This window comes from Aquarana catesbeiana, linkage group LG09, assembly GCF_042186555.1.
Source record: "Aquarana catesbeiana isolate 2022-GZ linkage group LG09, ASM4218655v1, whole genome shotgun sequence".
Taxonomy (NCBI): domain Eukaryota; kingdom Metazoa; phylum Chordata; class Amphibia; order Anura; family Ranidae; genus Aquarana; species Aquarana catesbeiana.
Window position 1 is genome coordinate 89897254 of NC_133332.1, and position 17752 is coordinate 89915005.

Below are 17752 nucleotides of genomic sequence, written 5' to 3' on the forward strand. Positions count from 1 at the left end.
GGAAAAAGGGGGGATGAGAGAGCGCCCCCCCTCCAGAACTGTACCAGGCCACATGCCCTCAACATGGGGAGGGTGCTTTGGGGTAGCCCCCCAAAGCACCTTGTCCCCATGTTGATGGGGACAAGGGCCTCATCCCCACAACCCTTCCCTGGTGGTTGTGGGGGTCTGTGGGTGGGGGGCTTATCGGAATCTGGAAGCCCCCTTTAACAAGGGGACCCCCATATCTCGGCCTCCTCCCTGTGTGAAATGGTATTGGGGTACAAATGTACCCCTACCATTTCACAAAAGTGTCAAAATGTTAAAAAAGACAAGACACACCTTGGGACAAGTCCTGTATTTAAAAAGAAAAAAAGAAATGTCCCACAATGTCCATGCATCTTCTTATATCGCTCCGCCGACAGACCGAAAAAGGAAAAAAAAATCCGCGATCGATCTGCCTCCATGGGAGGCTCCCACCGTGTGATGCTTCTTCGCCTTTGATAGCTCTTATATAACCAAGGGTGGGGCCACCCAGTGACGTACCTGGGTGACCCCGCCCCCTCTGACAACCCGGGGACTTCCCCATGGCTTTCCCGTGGCATCAGAGTGGGGCGGGGCTACCCGGTTAGTTAAACAGGTGACCCGCCCCCCTCTGACACCACAGGAATACCATAGGAAAGTCCCATGGCGTCAGAGGGGGCGGGTCACCTGGGTACGTGGCCTGGTATGGTTTAGGAGGGGGGGGCGCTCTCTCGTTCCCCCATCTTTTCCTGTGGCCTGCCAGGTTGCGTGCTTGGATAAGGCTCTGGTATGGATTTTGGGGGGCCCCTATGCCATTTTTTTTAATTTTGGCATAGGGTTCCCCTTAAAATCCATACCAGACCTGAAGGGTCTGGTATGGATTTTGGAGGGGGGACCCCTACGCCATTTAAGAAAATTTGGTGCAGGGTTCCCCTTAATTTCCATATCAGACCCGAAGGGCCCAGTATTGATTTTAGGGGGACCCCCACGCAATTTTTTAAAAAAATTTGGTTCGGGGTTCCCCTTAATATTCATATTAGACCCAAAGGGCCTGGTAATGGACTGGGGGGAATCCCATGCTCTTTTTTTCAATGAGTTTTATCTATATTGCCGAGACCCGACAATTCATTACAGGCGCAATCAGTTTTAAATGAAATTTTTTCCGTTAGAAATGTCATTTTGCTGCGGTACTGTTCTAAACACAGGAAAAATGCGCCACTTTACAGGCATACTGTAAACACCCCCCAGGCACGAAATTTAAAGGAATATTTCATTTTTATTGTTTTACTTTAAGCATTAAAAAAATCACTGCTCCCGAACAAATGGCCATTTTTAAAAAAAAAATTTGAATTGATACATGTCCCCTTGGGCAGGACCTGGGTCCCCAAACACTTTTTATGACAATAAGTTGCATATAAGCCTTTAAAATTAGCCCTTTTGATTTTTCATGTTAGTGTCCCATAGACTTTAACGGTGTTCCGGCAGCTTTCGAATTTCCTGCGAACGCCGCATATTGTTCGCTGTTTGGCGAACAGGCGAACACCCAATGTTCGAGTCGAACTTACGTTTGACTCGAGCATCAGGCTCATCCCTACTTATTAAGATAGAGGGAAACATAAAGCGAACTTACCCCACCATACCCCACTACTGTCCATTCTCCACAACCCCGACATTTATCCGTCAGCGACCTCAACCTCAACATTCCATCATTGGTCACAGTTACACCTAACTCGGTTACATTGCCTGGTTACATCTAAGGGGTTCAAATCTTTCCTGACCTTATACTTCTAAATTGTCATCGGATGCTGACCTTAGCATTGTGTCTATGTAGGAATGATTGTAAAGTTGGAGTGAGCAAAGGGAGTAATCTCTAAGCTTTACACCACTGTACTGTCTACTCCGCAGCCTCCTCCCCTGAATTATGTAGCCAAATGGACATCAGACCTGACTTTAGACCTCACGTCTGATGATTGGCAAGACATTTGGCAGATGGCTCACAAGGTCACCCAAAACATTGTGGTACTGGAAACATCTTGTAAAGTATTATCAAGGTGGTACTTGGTAACACATAGGATACCAAAGTATGTACCGGGCTACCCGTCAGCCTGCTTTTGGGACTGTGGAGGGCTTGGTACATACACACATGTGGACCTGCCCCCTAATATGGTCCTTTAGGGATGAACTTTTTTCCATTCAACCCGATCCACAGATAGCTCTGTTAAATGTTGCACCTTTGGAGTTGACCAGAACTAATCTTGTCTCCTCTTTCATGTCACAACAGATGAAAAGCAGACAATTGCTAGGTTTTGAAAGACACCAACACATTGTACGATTGCAACCAAAAACAGAGTAATTCAAGCGATGATACATGCAAACATTTAAAGACCAGGTACATCAATATACTAATGTCTTGCAGCTTTGCATAGACATATAGTTGCCTCCTGACTTCAACACAACCCTCTTGGAGCCCTAACTCATCTTATGCCCTTGTCATTATCTAACAACCTCCGGTTCGTCACCACCAGTATAATCCCAGGGACCATCTCTTTTTTTCCCCCCATTCCCCCATTTCCTTCTTCTCTTTTTCCTTTCTTTTAAACCTCCTACAATTTTCTGTATACTTCTCTGGCATTTTTGGGTTCTTTACTATTCCCCGCTATGGCTGGGATGGGCCAATGCTGGCTATTTTAATTTTTTTTATTTCTATTGCATTTCAGCTATTGTCTGTGCCACCACCTTTTGGTTTAATATTGGATTTTAAATACCGATTTCCTCATTGAGGCACCCAAATCCGCATCTGCATTATTATTGTACGTTCTTATGCAAATCTCTGCATGGAGCCTTTTGGGATTCTTCCTGACAACTGTTTTGTATGCGATGGCATGTTCAGTAATTAATACAATGTTTGAGTTTGAAACTACAAGTCCAAGCTCATGGCTTTTAAAGCGGTTGTAAAGGCAAAACTTTTGTTTTGCTAAAATAATAGACATGTTACTTACCTGCTCTTTGCAATGGTATTGCACACATTGGCACTGAACCTCCTCTTCTGGGGCCCCCTGCCGGCGCTCTTGGCTCCGCCTCTTCTGTGAGTGCCCTCATAACAAGCCACTTGCTATAGAGGCACACCTACAGGCTTGTTTCCGAGACAAGCTGTGTACATCCATAGACATACACAGCACAGATTGACAGCATCAGGTGCCAATAGTTACGGCTGCTGCCTCTGTGTACTGTGAGGGGAGGAACAGAGACTAGCGCCGCTGCAAACAGGCACAACACTGGATCGAGATTTGACTCAGGTTAGTATATAGGTAGGTTTAATACAACTACATTTTTTAACTTAGCCACTTCAGCCCTGGAAGAATTTACCCCTTCCTGACGGGCCATTTTTTGCGATACGGCATTGCGTCGCTTTAACTGACAATTGTGCATTATGTTGTACCCAAACAAAATTGACTTCCTTTCTTTCCCACAAAGAGAGCTTTCTTTTGGTGGTATTCTCTGGTCACCTCTGCGGTTTTTATTTTTTGCGCTATAAACAAAAAAAGGCCGACAATTTTGAAAAAAAAACACAATATTTTGTACTTTTTGCTATAATAAATATCCCCAGAAAAGTTTTTAAAAAACAAATTTCTTCATCAGTTTAGGCTGATATACAGTATATTCTTCTACATATTTTTGGTAAAAAAAATTGTAATAAGCGTATATTGATTAGTTTGCTCAAAAGTTATAACGTCTACAAACTATGGGAAAGATTTATGGCATTTTTATTATTTTCTTTTTTTTTTTTACTAGTAATGGCGGTGATCTGCGATTTTTAGCGGGACTGAGACATTGCGGCGGACAGATCGGACACTTTTGACAAATTTTTGGGACCATTGACGGTTAGACAGCGATCAGTGCTATAAATATTCACTGATTACTGTGTAAATGTCAATGGCAGAGAAGGGGGTAACACTAGGGGATTAAATGTGTTCCCTCGTGAGTGATTCTAACTGTATGGGGATGTGACTAACTGGGGGAGGAGACATATCGTTGTTTTTTACTTGGTAGCAAAACACGATTTGTCTCCTGTCCCCTGACAGAACAAGGATTTGTGTGTCTACACACACACAAATCCTGGCTCTCCCTCTTGTGCCCACAATCGCAGGCGGCTGGCAGCAATTGTGCCCGCCGACCACACGCATCTGGTCCCCCGTTCGCACGACTGCTATGGCTAATAAAAGGGCCGACGTACCTATACAGCGGTTTGCGCAGTGGTGCCATTCGGCCACCATATATGTATGTGAGGCAGTCGGGAAGTGGGTAAAGTGGATGTAAACCCTCTCCTATACCTAGTAAAGTGAACATCCTCAGATGATACACAGAGATGAAACAAATATCCCTACATAAGTTTTACATGTATATCTGCTGTGTTTCCCTTTCTACACTCTTTATAAATTGCACATTGTGTTAGAAATCTTTCTTCCTGTTTCAGCAGTGGGTGTGGAGTCTGGGCTTACACTGTGTGAGAGCAGATTGGAGGAAAGGCACACACCCCCCACTCCACATAGGGAGAGGAACGAAGAAACTTGCAGAGCTGCAGTCAGAATAGACCAGCTCTCTGCTAATCTACCTCTAAGGCCCCTTTCACACGGGCGGTTAGAATTCAGCTTTTAGCTGCGGATAGATCAAGTTATCTACCACAGCTAAACTCATACAATGCTTTCCTATTGCCCCATTCACACACTGCATTTAGCAACGGTTTTGTTACATGGGGTTTGGTGCGGATAGAAAAAATAAATTTGACTGCGTCCAGGAACGATTTAGCGCAGCTATCTGCACATAACTGCAGGTAATCGTAATGTACTATTTCTCCTGCAGATAGCAGAGGCAACAATGAAAGAAAAACAACAGGAAGCACATCAGAAATGGCAGGAATATTCCAACGCAGCTAAACGCAGCTGCATGTAAACGTATGTAAATGCAGCTAATCGCAATGTACAACTGCAAGTCTACGCTGTGCCAGGAATTTCTGAATTTCAATATAGCAACATGCTTTTAACAGCAGCAGAACAGCCCCCTGTGTGAAAGGGGCCTTAGCTCCCTCCCCGACACAAATGTCCAGCTGCTTTTATCTCATGTGTCAGAGAGCTTGTCAGAAGTTATCATGCTGATAACAGAGCAACAGAGCAGCAGAAAGACAGGGCACTTAGGGCGTTGGAGAGATAACAAGGCTCGTGGAACCTCATTAAAATTAGAAGAAAAGACGTTTAACCCTACTACTGTAGCGCTGGTAGATTTGCGATCTACCATATGTTAGGTAAATTTAGTAACTTGTTCGTTAACTAGGTTAGGTTTGCCTCTGTTCCAGCTTGGCTGACGTTGTTTGTGTTTCCGTGCTGACCGGTGGGTGTCGCTGTTATCACTGGTCAGTGTTGGAAATGCAACGTGTCGAAGCGCATGGATGCTCTTCTGTCCCAGAGACAACACGGTGGAGGTGGTCCTCCGAGATGCATTCTGGGCGAGGGTATTTATGGGACAGACACCATATTAAGGGGTTTGTTTTACAGCCACCTGCTGGCCCTCCTGACCGACAGGTATGCGTTAGAGAAGCAATCTCGTGGTCCTCCATTCTGGAGGCCCACGTCGCTGCTGCGCAGGGGTGGGCCCAGAAGCTTGTCTGGGGCCTACCACAGCAGCCGAGGAATGGTCCTGAGCTGTTTATCCAAAGGGAGGAAGCTGGACAACCAAGGAGATTCCAGGGGAGGACCCGTCATGGAAGGATCACACAGTGTGCTGGTCTGGAGAGGGGCCTGGTGACTCGGTTGGAGGACGTATCCTAAAAGTAACTATACAGCATAGTGTTGCCGGGTTGGCTTAAAGGTTCAAGCACTGTGACTGATGTTCATTGCAGAAAAACCAATACATCCTGTGGCAGAGGATAGTACCGGTTTATCCCAAACAAGTCTGTGGCAGAGACTTTGTTCGTGCTACGTACTGGCTGCTAGGTAAGTGAGAGAGGCCTATCCAGGCGAGCAAAGAGGGGAGCGCATTCTATTATAATATCCAAATTCTACCAGGACATTTGTCAAGAACCTTACAAGAAGATATTTGAGTTTCTTCTGCAGTTTCCCTTCTGCCTCTTTCCAGCTATTTCCTTAGTAAATTGTTCAATAAAGCATTGAAAACGTACTAAGCGTTGGTGCGTGTATCGTCCGGAGGTAAACTCAACGGTACCCTAGACCCGGTGCCGGTAAAACAGAGGGAAGGAGAGTGAAGGTAACAGGCCCACTTAAACCAGCAGCTCCGCCGAGAGTTAGTGCTACACTACGTAGAGAGTTCTTTACTTTAAGAGCGGTAAGGATGTGGAATTCCCTTCCACAGGCGGTGGTCTCAGCGGGGAGCATCGATAGTTTCAAGAAACTATTAGATAAGCACCTGAATGACAACATACAGGGATATACAATGTAATACTGACATATAATCACACACATAGGTTGGACTTGATGGACTACACTACAGATGTGCCCAGGTTAGATTTTATGATTGGGATTTACAACCACTTTAATGCAGCAAATGCATTAAGGTAAAAAAATGCCTTGCCCTTACAACCACTTTAATGAAGGCTTCCTTTGCTTGTAATTTTATGCGCTGACTATGCTTCTCTGTAACTTGCTATCTAAGGGTGACAACGCTGACTTTACTGTTAGGGCCCATTCAGACCTGTCCATTCTGGAGTGTTGTGTAAGCACACACATTATTGTTTTGTGTCATGTGTTAATGTGCGCTGCATAATGCAGCTCAATCATTTTGAATGGGCTGCCAATTCACAAGAAAAGACCAAAAAACGGACATGCAGCTTTTTTACAACTTATTACTGTGTGTGATTCATTACCGTGTAAGGCAGTAGTGTGTTACCACATGTTGCGGTGCACTGCGCTGGAAAATGTGTGTCGGAGGTGCCTGAATGCATTCAAAACTGAAACCAGTGCTTCAATTGTCATCATCTTGGCTACTTTCTTTTGTGTTTGTGCTGTCACTGACAGTGAAAGTTGTGGGAAATCCAACATTTTAACTGGACACGGGATGAGAGGGCGCCATCTTCCAAAGGGGACACCTGTTCTTGTGACAGCTGTCCTTCACTTTGAAGAGGTTTGCACTCACTTCCTGCTGCATTCTTTGGACAGTAAAATCTCTAAAACAGGACACAACAAAAAGTAAACTGAGCCCTAACCACGCCCTACTCTAGTAACAATAAATCTACAATCTATATGTAGCAGGCACCTACTTTTAGGTAGGTGACCTTTTTGGTAGTTTACTAAGTCAAGTAAATTTAGACAGGCTTGTGCTATTACAACAGGCCTGTTTTTGTTCATTTCTCATTTAAGCGTCAGGTAGTTTGTATGCTAGTCTCGGCCAATCATTAATTTGCTTGGTAATGCCCGGGACTCTCATATAGAAGCGGGGTCACATGGTTGAGAAAGAGGCTTCCGGGCTTCCTGTTGGAGCGTGGAGAAGCCAGCCTGATTCCCGGAGGGGAGAGGTTTCCCCCTCCGGGGAGCCAACGGAGCTCCCCCCGTGCGAGAAGGGTGGGGAACGGGTCTCTATGGAGGAAGAGACGACATCTTACAGCATGTAGTTGCTGGTGTCGTTGGCCACCCCTGCGGGGAGGGGAGCAGGCCATAAAGGAGAGAAAGGAACTAAGAATCATTGCGGGAGAAGTAGCAACAAAGCGGAAGGAAACTGGGCGATCGATTGTTTATGAGTGGCACATGGACTATTGATCACGTGAGTGAAAGCCCAAGGGAAGGGTACTACCAGAGGCTGAGGGATGTTGGTACGCAAGTCAGTGAGACAGGCAGTGATGGCCTGTGACTTTGGGTTCAGCAATGCCCCGGGATTCCAATCAGTCGGGCGGGAGAAGTTATTCAGCGTGACTCTTTCTTGGCTCAACTAGGAAGTACCATGCAGATGGGAAGTAGTGGTAAAAAGGTAGCGGTGAAGCTGCAAGCACACATATAGAGATACGGACTGTTCTTAAAAAGTCATGATGATGAAGAAGTTATTCAGAGTGACTCTTTATCAATTATTTTCTATCAAATCTACTTCCATCTTTCCTCATTGAAGAAATCACACAAAGTGATTTCCTAACTGTCCGCAAATGATTCTAGTTTTCCCGTAAGAGACAGTGAAAAGATGATAATATAACAAAAGGGCATCTCAAAGGAAGTCCTTCTCCCATCCCAGTTCATGTTAATTAATAAAGCAAGAGAAAAAGCATTATAGACTGTGTTTGGATTTTATGGGCTGTGATGAGTTAGGTGGTAAACGAATATAACAATTATTTAGCCGCTCCATCGGGGGTAAGCGCTTCATATACATATTGACTTATTAGAAAAAAATAAAAATATGGAAGAGCAAGAACATAAGAAGGCTCTACTGTGATCCTCAGCAGTTTAATAAGGAGTTTATGGTTCCTTCTTGCCAACCTTGGCATAACCTCACCCTTTTCCCAGTTGCTTGAATAAGACCTTGTATAACAAACAACTTGTATAACAAGCAAAGCTTATCACTGAGGTATCATACTTTTTGTTACTGATAAGAATTTTCCTTTAAAAGACGATGAATTGTATTCTGCAGCAAAACACTTTAGTGTTGACCATCAACCCTTAGGTCTGTATCAGCATCTAGTACAGAATAGGATTGATCGGAGGAATGGATCGTGGACTGAAAACTTTTATTTCTTTAATTCTATGGATATTTGGTAAGACTGTAGTTATCTTATGTATTTATAAATATATATTTTTTTCCTCTTTAGTACAGTACAGCCATGGCCAAAACTTTTGAGAACGACACAAATATACATTTTCGCAAAGTCTGCTTCCTCAGTGTTTTTAGATCTTTTTTTCCAATGTTACTATGGCATACTGAAGTATAATTACAAGCATGTAATAAGTGTCAAAGGCTTTTATTGACAATTACATTAAGTTTATGCAGAGTCACTAGTTGCAACCCCTCTTTTTCAAGACCTCTGTAATTCGCACTGTCATGCTGTCAATCAACTTCTGGGCCACATCCTGACTGATGGCAGCCCATTCTTGCATGCTCAGTGCTTGGAATTTGTCAGAATTTGTGGAGGGGTTTTTGTTCACCCGCCTCTTGAGGATTGACCATAAATTCTCAATGGGATTAAGGTCTGTGGAGTTTCCTGGCCATGGACCCAAATTTCGATGTTTTGTTCCCCAAGCCACTTAGTTATCACTTTTGCCTTATGGCAAGGTGCTCTATCACGCTGGAAAAGGCACTGTTCCTCACCAAACCGTTCTTGGATGGTTGGGAGAAGTTGCTCTCGGAGGATGTTTTTGTACCATTCTTTATTCATATCTGTGTTCTTAGGCAAAATTGGGAGTGAACCCACTCCCTTGGCTGAGAAGCACCCCCACACATGATTGGTCTCAGGATGTTTTATTGTTGGCATGACACAGGACTGATGGTAGCGCTCACCCTTTCTTCTCTAGACAAGGATTTTTGCAGATGCCCCAAACAAACGGAAAGGGCATTCATCAGAGAAAATGACCTTACCCCAGTCCTCAGCAGTCCAATCTCAGTTTTGAGATGTGAAACAAACAAAAAAAAATATTGCTGTGACTGCTTATCTTCTAAATCTACTAGTGCATCAACATAACATAGAATAATTCAAGAGATCACATTTTTTTAAATTCATAAATATATATTCTTAAAGGTCTTTCCACATAGAATTGATATTATATATACATAATTGGTAAAACACTGACTCTACTTAGGCTGGCCATACACTATACAATTTTCTGATTCGATTTACTTTAGATTTACCTTCAACTATGTAGTCCAAGGGCCTGCCTGACTGCATACAAATTGAAAGGGTTTTTTATATGGTTTTGGTAAATCTAAAGGAAAGTTGAACAAAAAAATTGTATAGTGTATGTCCAGCCTTAGATTTCCTCCAGACTGGACATTATACTGGATCATAATATTATTGTTCAAATTATGTAGTTTCTGCCAAAAGTTTTCAATGTGTTTCACAAACAGCGTCTGCTTCTTCAGGACCAACGATCAGGTTGTAAGAGGGGCTTGTGATTGGCTAGAAATCGTCTCCAAAAGGACCAGCTCCTGCCCCGCTCCTCTCTTACTAGAACAGTAACCCACCTACTAAGGCTATAACTCTCCGCTCTCTTGTGCCCACTCCATGCCAGAGGCCTCCTCCCGACATTCCCAGCCATTAACCTTTACATCCCCAAAGGAAGGATTTTCCACACATAAATATGGTTTCTGTATTTTGCTGGTGGTACTTGGAAATGCCACAACAGTCATGTCACACCGACATACTACCTGGAGTCACTTGACAGTACATTATCAATCACATTTAGTGGACCGTCCACAGTAGTCACATGTGAAAGCATCATGCAACTCTTTAAATGAGCCATCTTCTCTTAAACAGTCTTTCTCCACTTGGGGTCATTAGCACTTACTGGGATAGGATCTCTGCAGTCACCTCCTGCGAAGGTACACCTCTCCCGGGATCCCCCAGGAGGATAGTCTCACACAGGGAACTTGCAACCCATCCTAGCCCCACCTCCATAAGGATCAGGAAGTCTACAACTGGGTGCAGGTCTGTCTCTCCTCGGCCTCCAGCACTGTCTAGGGCCTCCACTTGCTGGCTACATCTGCAGGGCCATCTTAATAGCATCACAGGCCCCTGGGCAAATTAAGCCTGTCCAAATTTACGCACCTATTCTGTAAATTATAAATAGTTGATAGATTTGAACACATGTTCCTTAGTACTTGCAATAAAATTGATCTTAAAATAATAAGAAACCCATTAGAAATGTGTTCTCTCCTCTCTTAGTTCCCTACATCTCCTTGTAGCTGCAATGAAAAGCACGTGTATAGACCAGTGTTTCTAATGCCTTCTTCAACCTTCTTTTTTTTTTTCCAGGAGTCTTTCATATTTGTGGTTGGGGGCAGTAAAGCCATGCAGTTGCGCTGTGGTTTTACTGCTCCCTCTAGCCACTTGACCTCCGTCATGATCAGGGCATTTGCTGCTATTTAGCATGGCGCTAGCTTAACTGGTAATTGCTCAGTCATGCAACACTATACGCAAATTATATTTATATCATTTTCCCCCCACAAATAGAGCTTTCTTTTGGTGGTATTTTATCACTACCATTTTCTTATTTTTTAATAAAAGAAAAAAAGACAAAAAAATGTGAAAATAAAACAATATTTTCTACTTTACGTTATAAAACATATAACATTTCTTCATAAATTTAGGCCAAAATGCATTCAGCTACATGTCTTTGGTAAACATGTAATAGCGGTGGTCAGCTGATAGTGTGACTGATAGTGTGGCTGATAGTGTGGCGGGCGATCTGGTGCTAACAGACCCTCACTGGGAGGTACACTAACTGACATCGCTACTGACACTAATACAGTGATCAGATATAATACTGTACACTATCACTGTACTAATGACAGTGGCTGGGAAGAGGTTATCATCAAGGGACAATTAAAGGGTTAACTGCGTGCCTAATGAGTGTAATGTGTGCTGCTTTTACTTACAGATCTGGCTGCTTTTTCTCCCAGGAAACAGCCAGATCGCTGTTCTGTGTACAGAGCCCTGTGTGTAAACACAGAACTCTATACTGTGATTGGACACAGCCAATCAGCAGGTTTGAACCAAAATCATTTGTGGAAACCTGCTGATTAGCTTGTGCTGTGTCTAACCACAGCACGGGTTGGCAGGGGGCACGTGTGCACGCCCCCAAAAAAACTGAAGACAGGTGGCAATGTACAGGTACATGTGGCAGACACAATGCTTTGCTTTGTGACTGTGGCAAGAATTCTCTCCCCGGTTGCCTTTGGTGAGAACACCACATTCAAATAAAAGGGTTCATACTGCAACTTCCCCATAATCATGTGCAATTCACATGGTTGTGGTGGCATGATGCAGCATTTAGGGGGTTCAAACACCGCCTGTCAAATGCCTTTAAAAAGCAATCCGTGTGTGGATTGCTTTTCAGAGGAGCAGTATTTTTTTTCAATCAGAGAGCAGAGGAAGGGACATATGCAACTGTCAAGGTGGAAGGGGGGGGGGGGTGTGTTTGGACAGTGGACTCACCAATTTTGCAGCCTCTACTGTGTGTGTCCTCCAATTTTCTGCCTGCTGCACACCTTCCACCATACTTCCAGCAAAGTGCCATGTGTGTGTCTGTGTGTCCTCATCAGGGGGTTGTGGGGTATCTCCTGGCTGGGTGGCGGGGGGTAGGCAGAGCAGAGCCAATGACAGGTCGGGGATGGAAAGTAGAAGATGCCACCGGGCCAGTGCCCACTCGTCCAGCCCTGCTGCTTACTAAACTAAAGTGGTAGTACTGGTGTGCAAGGTTGGAGATGGTTGGAGCTGGTACTGATGGGGCCCCTTGTGAACCTGGGGCCCGCTGGATAAGATGGCCCTGTACATCTGTGGTGTGTTTGGCTCCCATGCCCCAACTGCACTAGGGCTCCTTCCAATGTAGCTCATAACTGCACCCTGACTCACCCATGATATCACTACAGGAGGACTCTAACCAAAAGGGCCTAGCACCTGATGACACTTCTTTCTGTAACCACTTTTCTGGAACAGATGTAACTGCACCTGCCTACAGAGTGTTTTGATAATAACTGACAATAGATGTTTCCGCCACCTCTGAGTAAAACATGATATGATTGTTAATCTACTGTATATGCAAATTTGAGCAGTGCGTCACGGCCCATAATGCACTGCGTCATCGCAATGGTTTGCTGGCTGATGATTGGCCAAGCATGCACTATGACCCGCATGCTTTGGCCAATCACAGCGCCATAAGCAAACACAGCCATAATTGGCCAAAGGCAGGGTGCCTTTGGCCAAATATAGCTCAGGGGATTAAGTACACGCCCCACACTATATAAGGCCACCTGCACGTCGGCCGTGTGTAGTGTGTTCCGGCGTTCAGAGAGAGAGTGTAATTTAATTTTAGATAGATTGAGCAGACAGTTGATTCAGTTACCTCCAGTATATTTAGTATATATATATATTTATATACATTTCAGGCTTTGTATATATATATATATATATATATATATATATATATATATATATATATACTGTATCCAGTTTAGCTAGACCTCACTGCAGACCGTTCCTGTTGTTCTGTTCCTAATATACTACAGGCAGGCAGTTCATTCAGTTAGCTGCAGTATATTCAGTACTGTATCCTGTGCAGCTAGATCTCGCTGCAGACTGTTCTTGTTGTTCTCTTCCTAATATACTACAGGCAGGCAGTTCATTCAGTTAGCTGCAGTATATTCAGTACTGTATCCTGTGCAGCTATATCTCGCTGCAGACCGTTCCTGTTGTTCTCTTCCTAATATACTACAGGCAGGCAGTTCGTTCAGTTAGCTGCAGTATATTCAGTACTGTATCCTGTGCCGCTAGATCTCGCTGCAGACCGTTCCTGTTGTTCTCTTTCTAATATACTACAGGCAGGCAGTTCATTCAGTTAGCTGCAGTATATTCAGTACTGTATCCTGTGCAGCTAGATCTCGCTGCAGACCGTTCCTGTTCTTCTGTTCCTAATATACTACAGGCAGGCAGTTCATTAAGTTAGCTGCAGTATATTCAGTACTGTATCCTGTGCAGCTAGATCTCGCTGCAGATCGTTCCTGTTGTTCTTTTCCTAATATACTACAGGCAGGCAGTTCATTCAGTTAGCTGCATTATATTCAGTACTGTATCCTGTGCAGCGAGATCTCGCTGCAGACCGTTCCTGTTGTTCTCTTCCTAATATACTACAGGCAGGCAGTTCATTCAGTTAGCTGCAGTATATTCAGTACTGTATCCTGTGCAGCTAGATCTCGCTGCAGACCATTCCTGTTGTTCTCTTCCTAATATACTACAGGCAGGCGGTTCATTCAGTTAGCTGCAGTATATTCAGTACTGTATCCTGTGCAGCTATATCTCGCTGCAGACCGTTCCTGTTGTTCTCTTCCTAACATACTACAGGCAGGCAGTTTATTTCAGTTAGCTGCAGTATATTCAGTATATATATACATCCCAGCTTTGTGCAGCTACATCTCACTGCAGGCCTTTCCTGGTGTACCTATTCAAATACATTACAAATACATCAAATACAGTATGTCTGGAAGGCCAACAAGGAGAGGCAGATGCTCACAGGCCACTAAAAGAACGCAAGCAGGCTCTGTGTCTACAGTCAACATTGCTGGTCGTGGACACGGTGCATGTTCAACACGTGGCCGTGGGGCACGCTTGTCCTTTTTTTTGGCAGCTAGCCGTGTTGAGCCACAACATGCAGAAGAGTTGGTAGAGTGGATGACCAAGCCGTCCTCATCCTCCTCATCCTCTGTCACCCAGGCTCAGAGTACTTTGGCTGCTAATGCAGCTACCAAAGTGGCCTCTTCCATTGGCTTAATGTCATCAGTCACTCCTTCCCTAGCCCCACCATCATGCCCTGAGGAGTCCCCCGAGCTGTTCGACCACAATGTTGGGTACATGCTGCAGGAGGATGTGCAGCGTTTTGAAGGCTCCGATGATGGTACCTAGATTGAGGAAGGCAGTAACGTGAGCCCAGAAGGACAACAAACTGCCAGTCATGTTCCCCCAGCTGCAGCATACTGTCAGATTTGCTCCAGTGACGAGGAGGGAGGGGATGATGAGGTCACTGACTCTACGTGGGTGCCTGATAGGAGGGAGGAGGAGGAGGCACATCTCCAGGGGCCAGCTTAAGGGCAGCCAACCAACTGCATTACACCGCAGAGCTCCGCATGTGCAGGCGCTGCTGACCAAAAGTTCTTTGGTGTGGGCCTTTTTTGAGACGTGTGCAGCAGATCGCACCATTGCTGTTTGCAACATATGTCTGAAGCGTATCAAGCGTGGCCAAAACAGCAGGCGCTTGGGCACCACAAGCTTGACCAGACATATGTTGAACTCCCATGCAGTTCGTTGGCAAGCGTACTCAAAAGACCCACACCAAAGAACAAGGCAGACCTCTCCTTGCTCCTCATCAGCTGGGATCTCCAACACCACTATACCTTCAGTTCTCTCAGAAACCTGCACTGAGAGGAATGAAGGTGTAGAATTAGGTGTGCCAAGTACTTGCAGGCAATCTGTTATCGCTACACCAACGTCCTATTGTAGCAGGCAAACTTCCCTACCCCATTTGCTAAACCGGCTAAAGAAATTTGGTCCCAGCCATCCATATGCCCAGCGGCTGAATGCTAGCTTGGCTAAATTGCTAGCACTCCAACTGCTGCCTTTTAAGCTGGTGCCCCCTTTCGTGAATTTGTGGAATGTGCGGTACCTCAGTGGCAGGTTCCCAAATGGCACTTTATTTCATGGAAGGTGATTCCGGCTCTCTACCAGCATGTGGAAGGCAATGTCTTGGCCTCGCTGGACAGGGCTGTCAGCGGTAAGGTGCATATTACCGCTGACTCATGGTCCAGCAGGTATGGACAGGGACGTTACCTATCTTTCACAGGGCACTGGGTGACCCTGCTGGCAGCTGGGAAGGATGCAGGACAGGGTGCAGTATTGTTGGAGCTTGTTCCGCCACCATGCCTCCAAAATGCTACTACTGGTGATTCTGACACACCTCTCTCCTCCACCCCCTCCTCTTCTTCTTCCTCCATGGCCTCTTCCTCTATAGATTTGTCCTCGGAACCAGCGGTGCTCTGTAGTTGTTCAAGGGGCTACGCAAGCACTCAGGCAAAAAGATGCCATGCGGTGCTTGAGCCGGTGTGCTTAGGGGACAGGAGCCACACTGGGGCAGAGATTCTGTCAGCTCTGAAGGGGCAGGCTCAGAGGTGGTTGATGCCACGCCAGCTTCAGGCAGGAATGGTGGTTTGCGACAATTGCACCAACCTCCTCTCCCCCCTCCGACAGGGACACTTCACTCATGTTCCCTGTTTGGCTCACGTCCTTAATTTGGTGGTGCGGCGGTTCTTGTGCAGGTACCCGGGCTTACAGGATCTCCTGAGGCAGGCCAGGAAAGTCTGTGGGCATTTCCGCCGGTCATATAATGCCAGTGCTCGGCTGGCTGACCTCTAAAAGGAATACAATCTGCCCAAGAACCGCTTAATCTGTGACATGCCCACCAGATGGAACTCAATGTTGGCCATGCTGCAGTGGCTGCACAGGCAGCAGAGGGCAATCAATGAGTACCTGTGCGACTATGGCACCAGGAGAGGGTCAGGGGAGTTTGGCTTTTTTTCACCACGCCAGTGGCTCATGATCAAGGATGCATGCACTGTCCTGTCACCATTTGAGGAGGCCACGAGGATGGTGAGCAGTGACAGTGCATGCATCAGTAATAATGTCCCTCTTGTCTACCTGTTGGAGCACACGCTGCGTGGAATAATGGACAGGGCACTTGAGGCAGAACAGAGGGAGGAAGAGGAGGACTTCCTTACCTCTCAAGGCTCCCTTTATCCAGACAGTGTTCCTGCGGGCCCGCCGATCACACAGGAAGAGAACGAGGAGGAGGAGGATTGTGTCAGCATAGAGGTGGAGCCTAGCACTCAGCATCAGCAGCAGTCTTCAAGGGATCATTTACAGTCCCCAGAAACCCATGGACTTGTACGTGGCTGGGAGGAGGTGGCTGCGGATCAGGTCGTCCTTAGTGACCCAGAGGACTCCGGACCGAATGCCTCAGCAAACCTACGCTGCATGGCCTCCTGATCTAGCAAAGCCTGCGAAAGGACTCTCGGATTCGTGGTTCCAGGGTCATGCCTAGCTCTAAAGCAAACGTTAAACTGAAGGCACTTTAAAACCAAAAAATGCAGCAATGACACGAATGGAGGGGATCTGGCAGACTGTTGATTGACCACCTGCACCACGCTCATGTTATCGGACCAGAAAACCACCTGGTGATTGCGCAACCGCTCGCCCCACAGCTCAATGGCGACCATAACTGGAAAGAGCTCCAGCAGTGTGAGGTTGCGCAAAAGATCCATGCGGACCCATGAGGCCGACCAACATTAAGCAGACCACCCCCCTTGGAAAAAGGCCCCGAAACCACAGGAGCCTGCCGCATCAGTGTATAGCTCCAGCTGTGAGTTCGGTACCTCCTCCAGCAACCAACATGACTGGCGATTGTAGGACTGGAGAAAGGATAGCCACATCCCCAAGTCATCCCACATGGTCTTGGTGATACAGATATAATGGTGGAGGGCAGCCAACCCCTTTGTGGCCCACGCCAGATGTCTACTGAAAGCCCTCCCCATGTGGATGACGCGGCAGGCAAAGACCAAGTGACCCAACAAAGACTGAAGTTGTATTAAACTGCAGTTTTTTAGCCCCTTTTGCCAAGCGGACCAGGGAGAGTAGCCTGGCCAGCTTGTCACTGGGCAGCCGGGAAACCATCTCCATGTCGATTTCAATACCCAAGAAGGCCAGAACCGTGGCGTAATCGGCAAAAGTTCTCGTACTCTGATGGACATGAGGCAAAAAGTGTAGCGGCTGACTATTAATAAACATACACTTACCTGTCTCACGGTCCAGCGATGCGGGTGGCCGGAGCCTCGCTCCACTCCCCCTCCTCTCCGCCGTGCTGGAACACCAAATACCCTTTTAAAAATCACAAACTCAGGGTAACTCAAGACAACAGGTTTTTGCGTCTCCCATAGAGGGTTTGCCCAGGCCAAGGCTCTCTCAGAAAGCAAAGATATCATGAAACCTACTTTGCTTCTGTCCGTGGGAAAC

The 17752-nt window shown here is 45.9% G+C and overlaps 1 protein-coding gene across 12 annotated transcripts in view; it reads left to right on the forward strand.

Moving 5' to 3' along the window:
* The first annotated feature begins 8584 nt into the window (after window positions 1-8584).
* Window positions 8585-17752, forward strand: part of LOC141107897 (uncharacterized) — a 53317-nt gene continuing 44149 nt past the window's right edge. For all 12 annotated transcript variants that reach the window (XM_073598943.1, XM_073598944.1, XM_073598949.1 and 9 more), the window contains exon 1: window positions 8585-8743. In XM_073598943.1, the coding sequence (XP_073455044.1) occupies window positions 8695-8743 (49 nt within the window). In that variant the 5' untranslated portion in view covers window positions 8585-8694. The remainder of the gene's footprint in view (window positions 8744-17752) is intronic.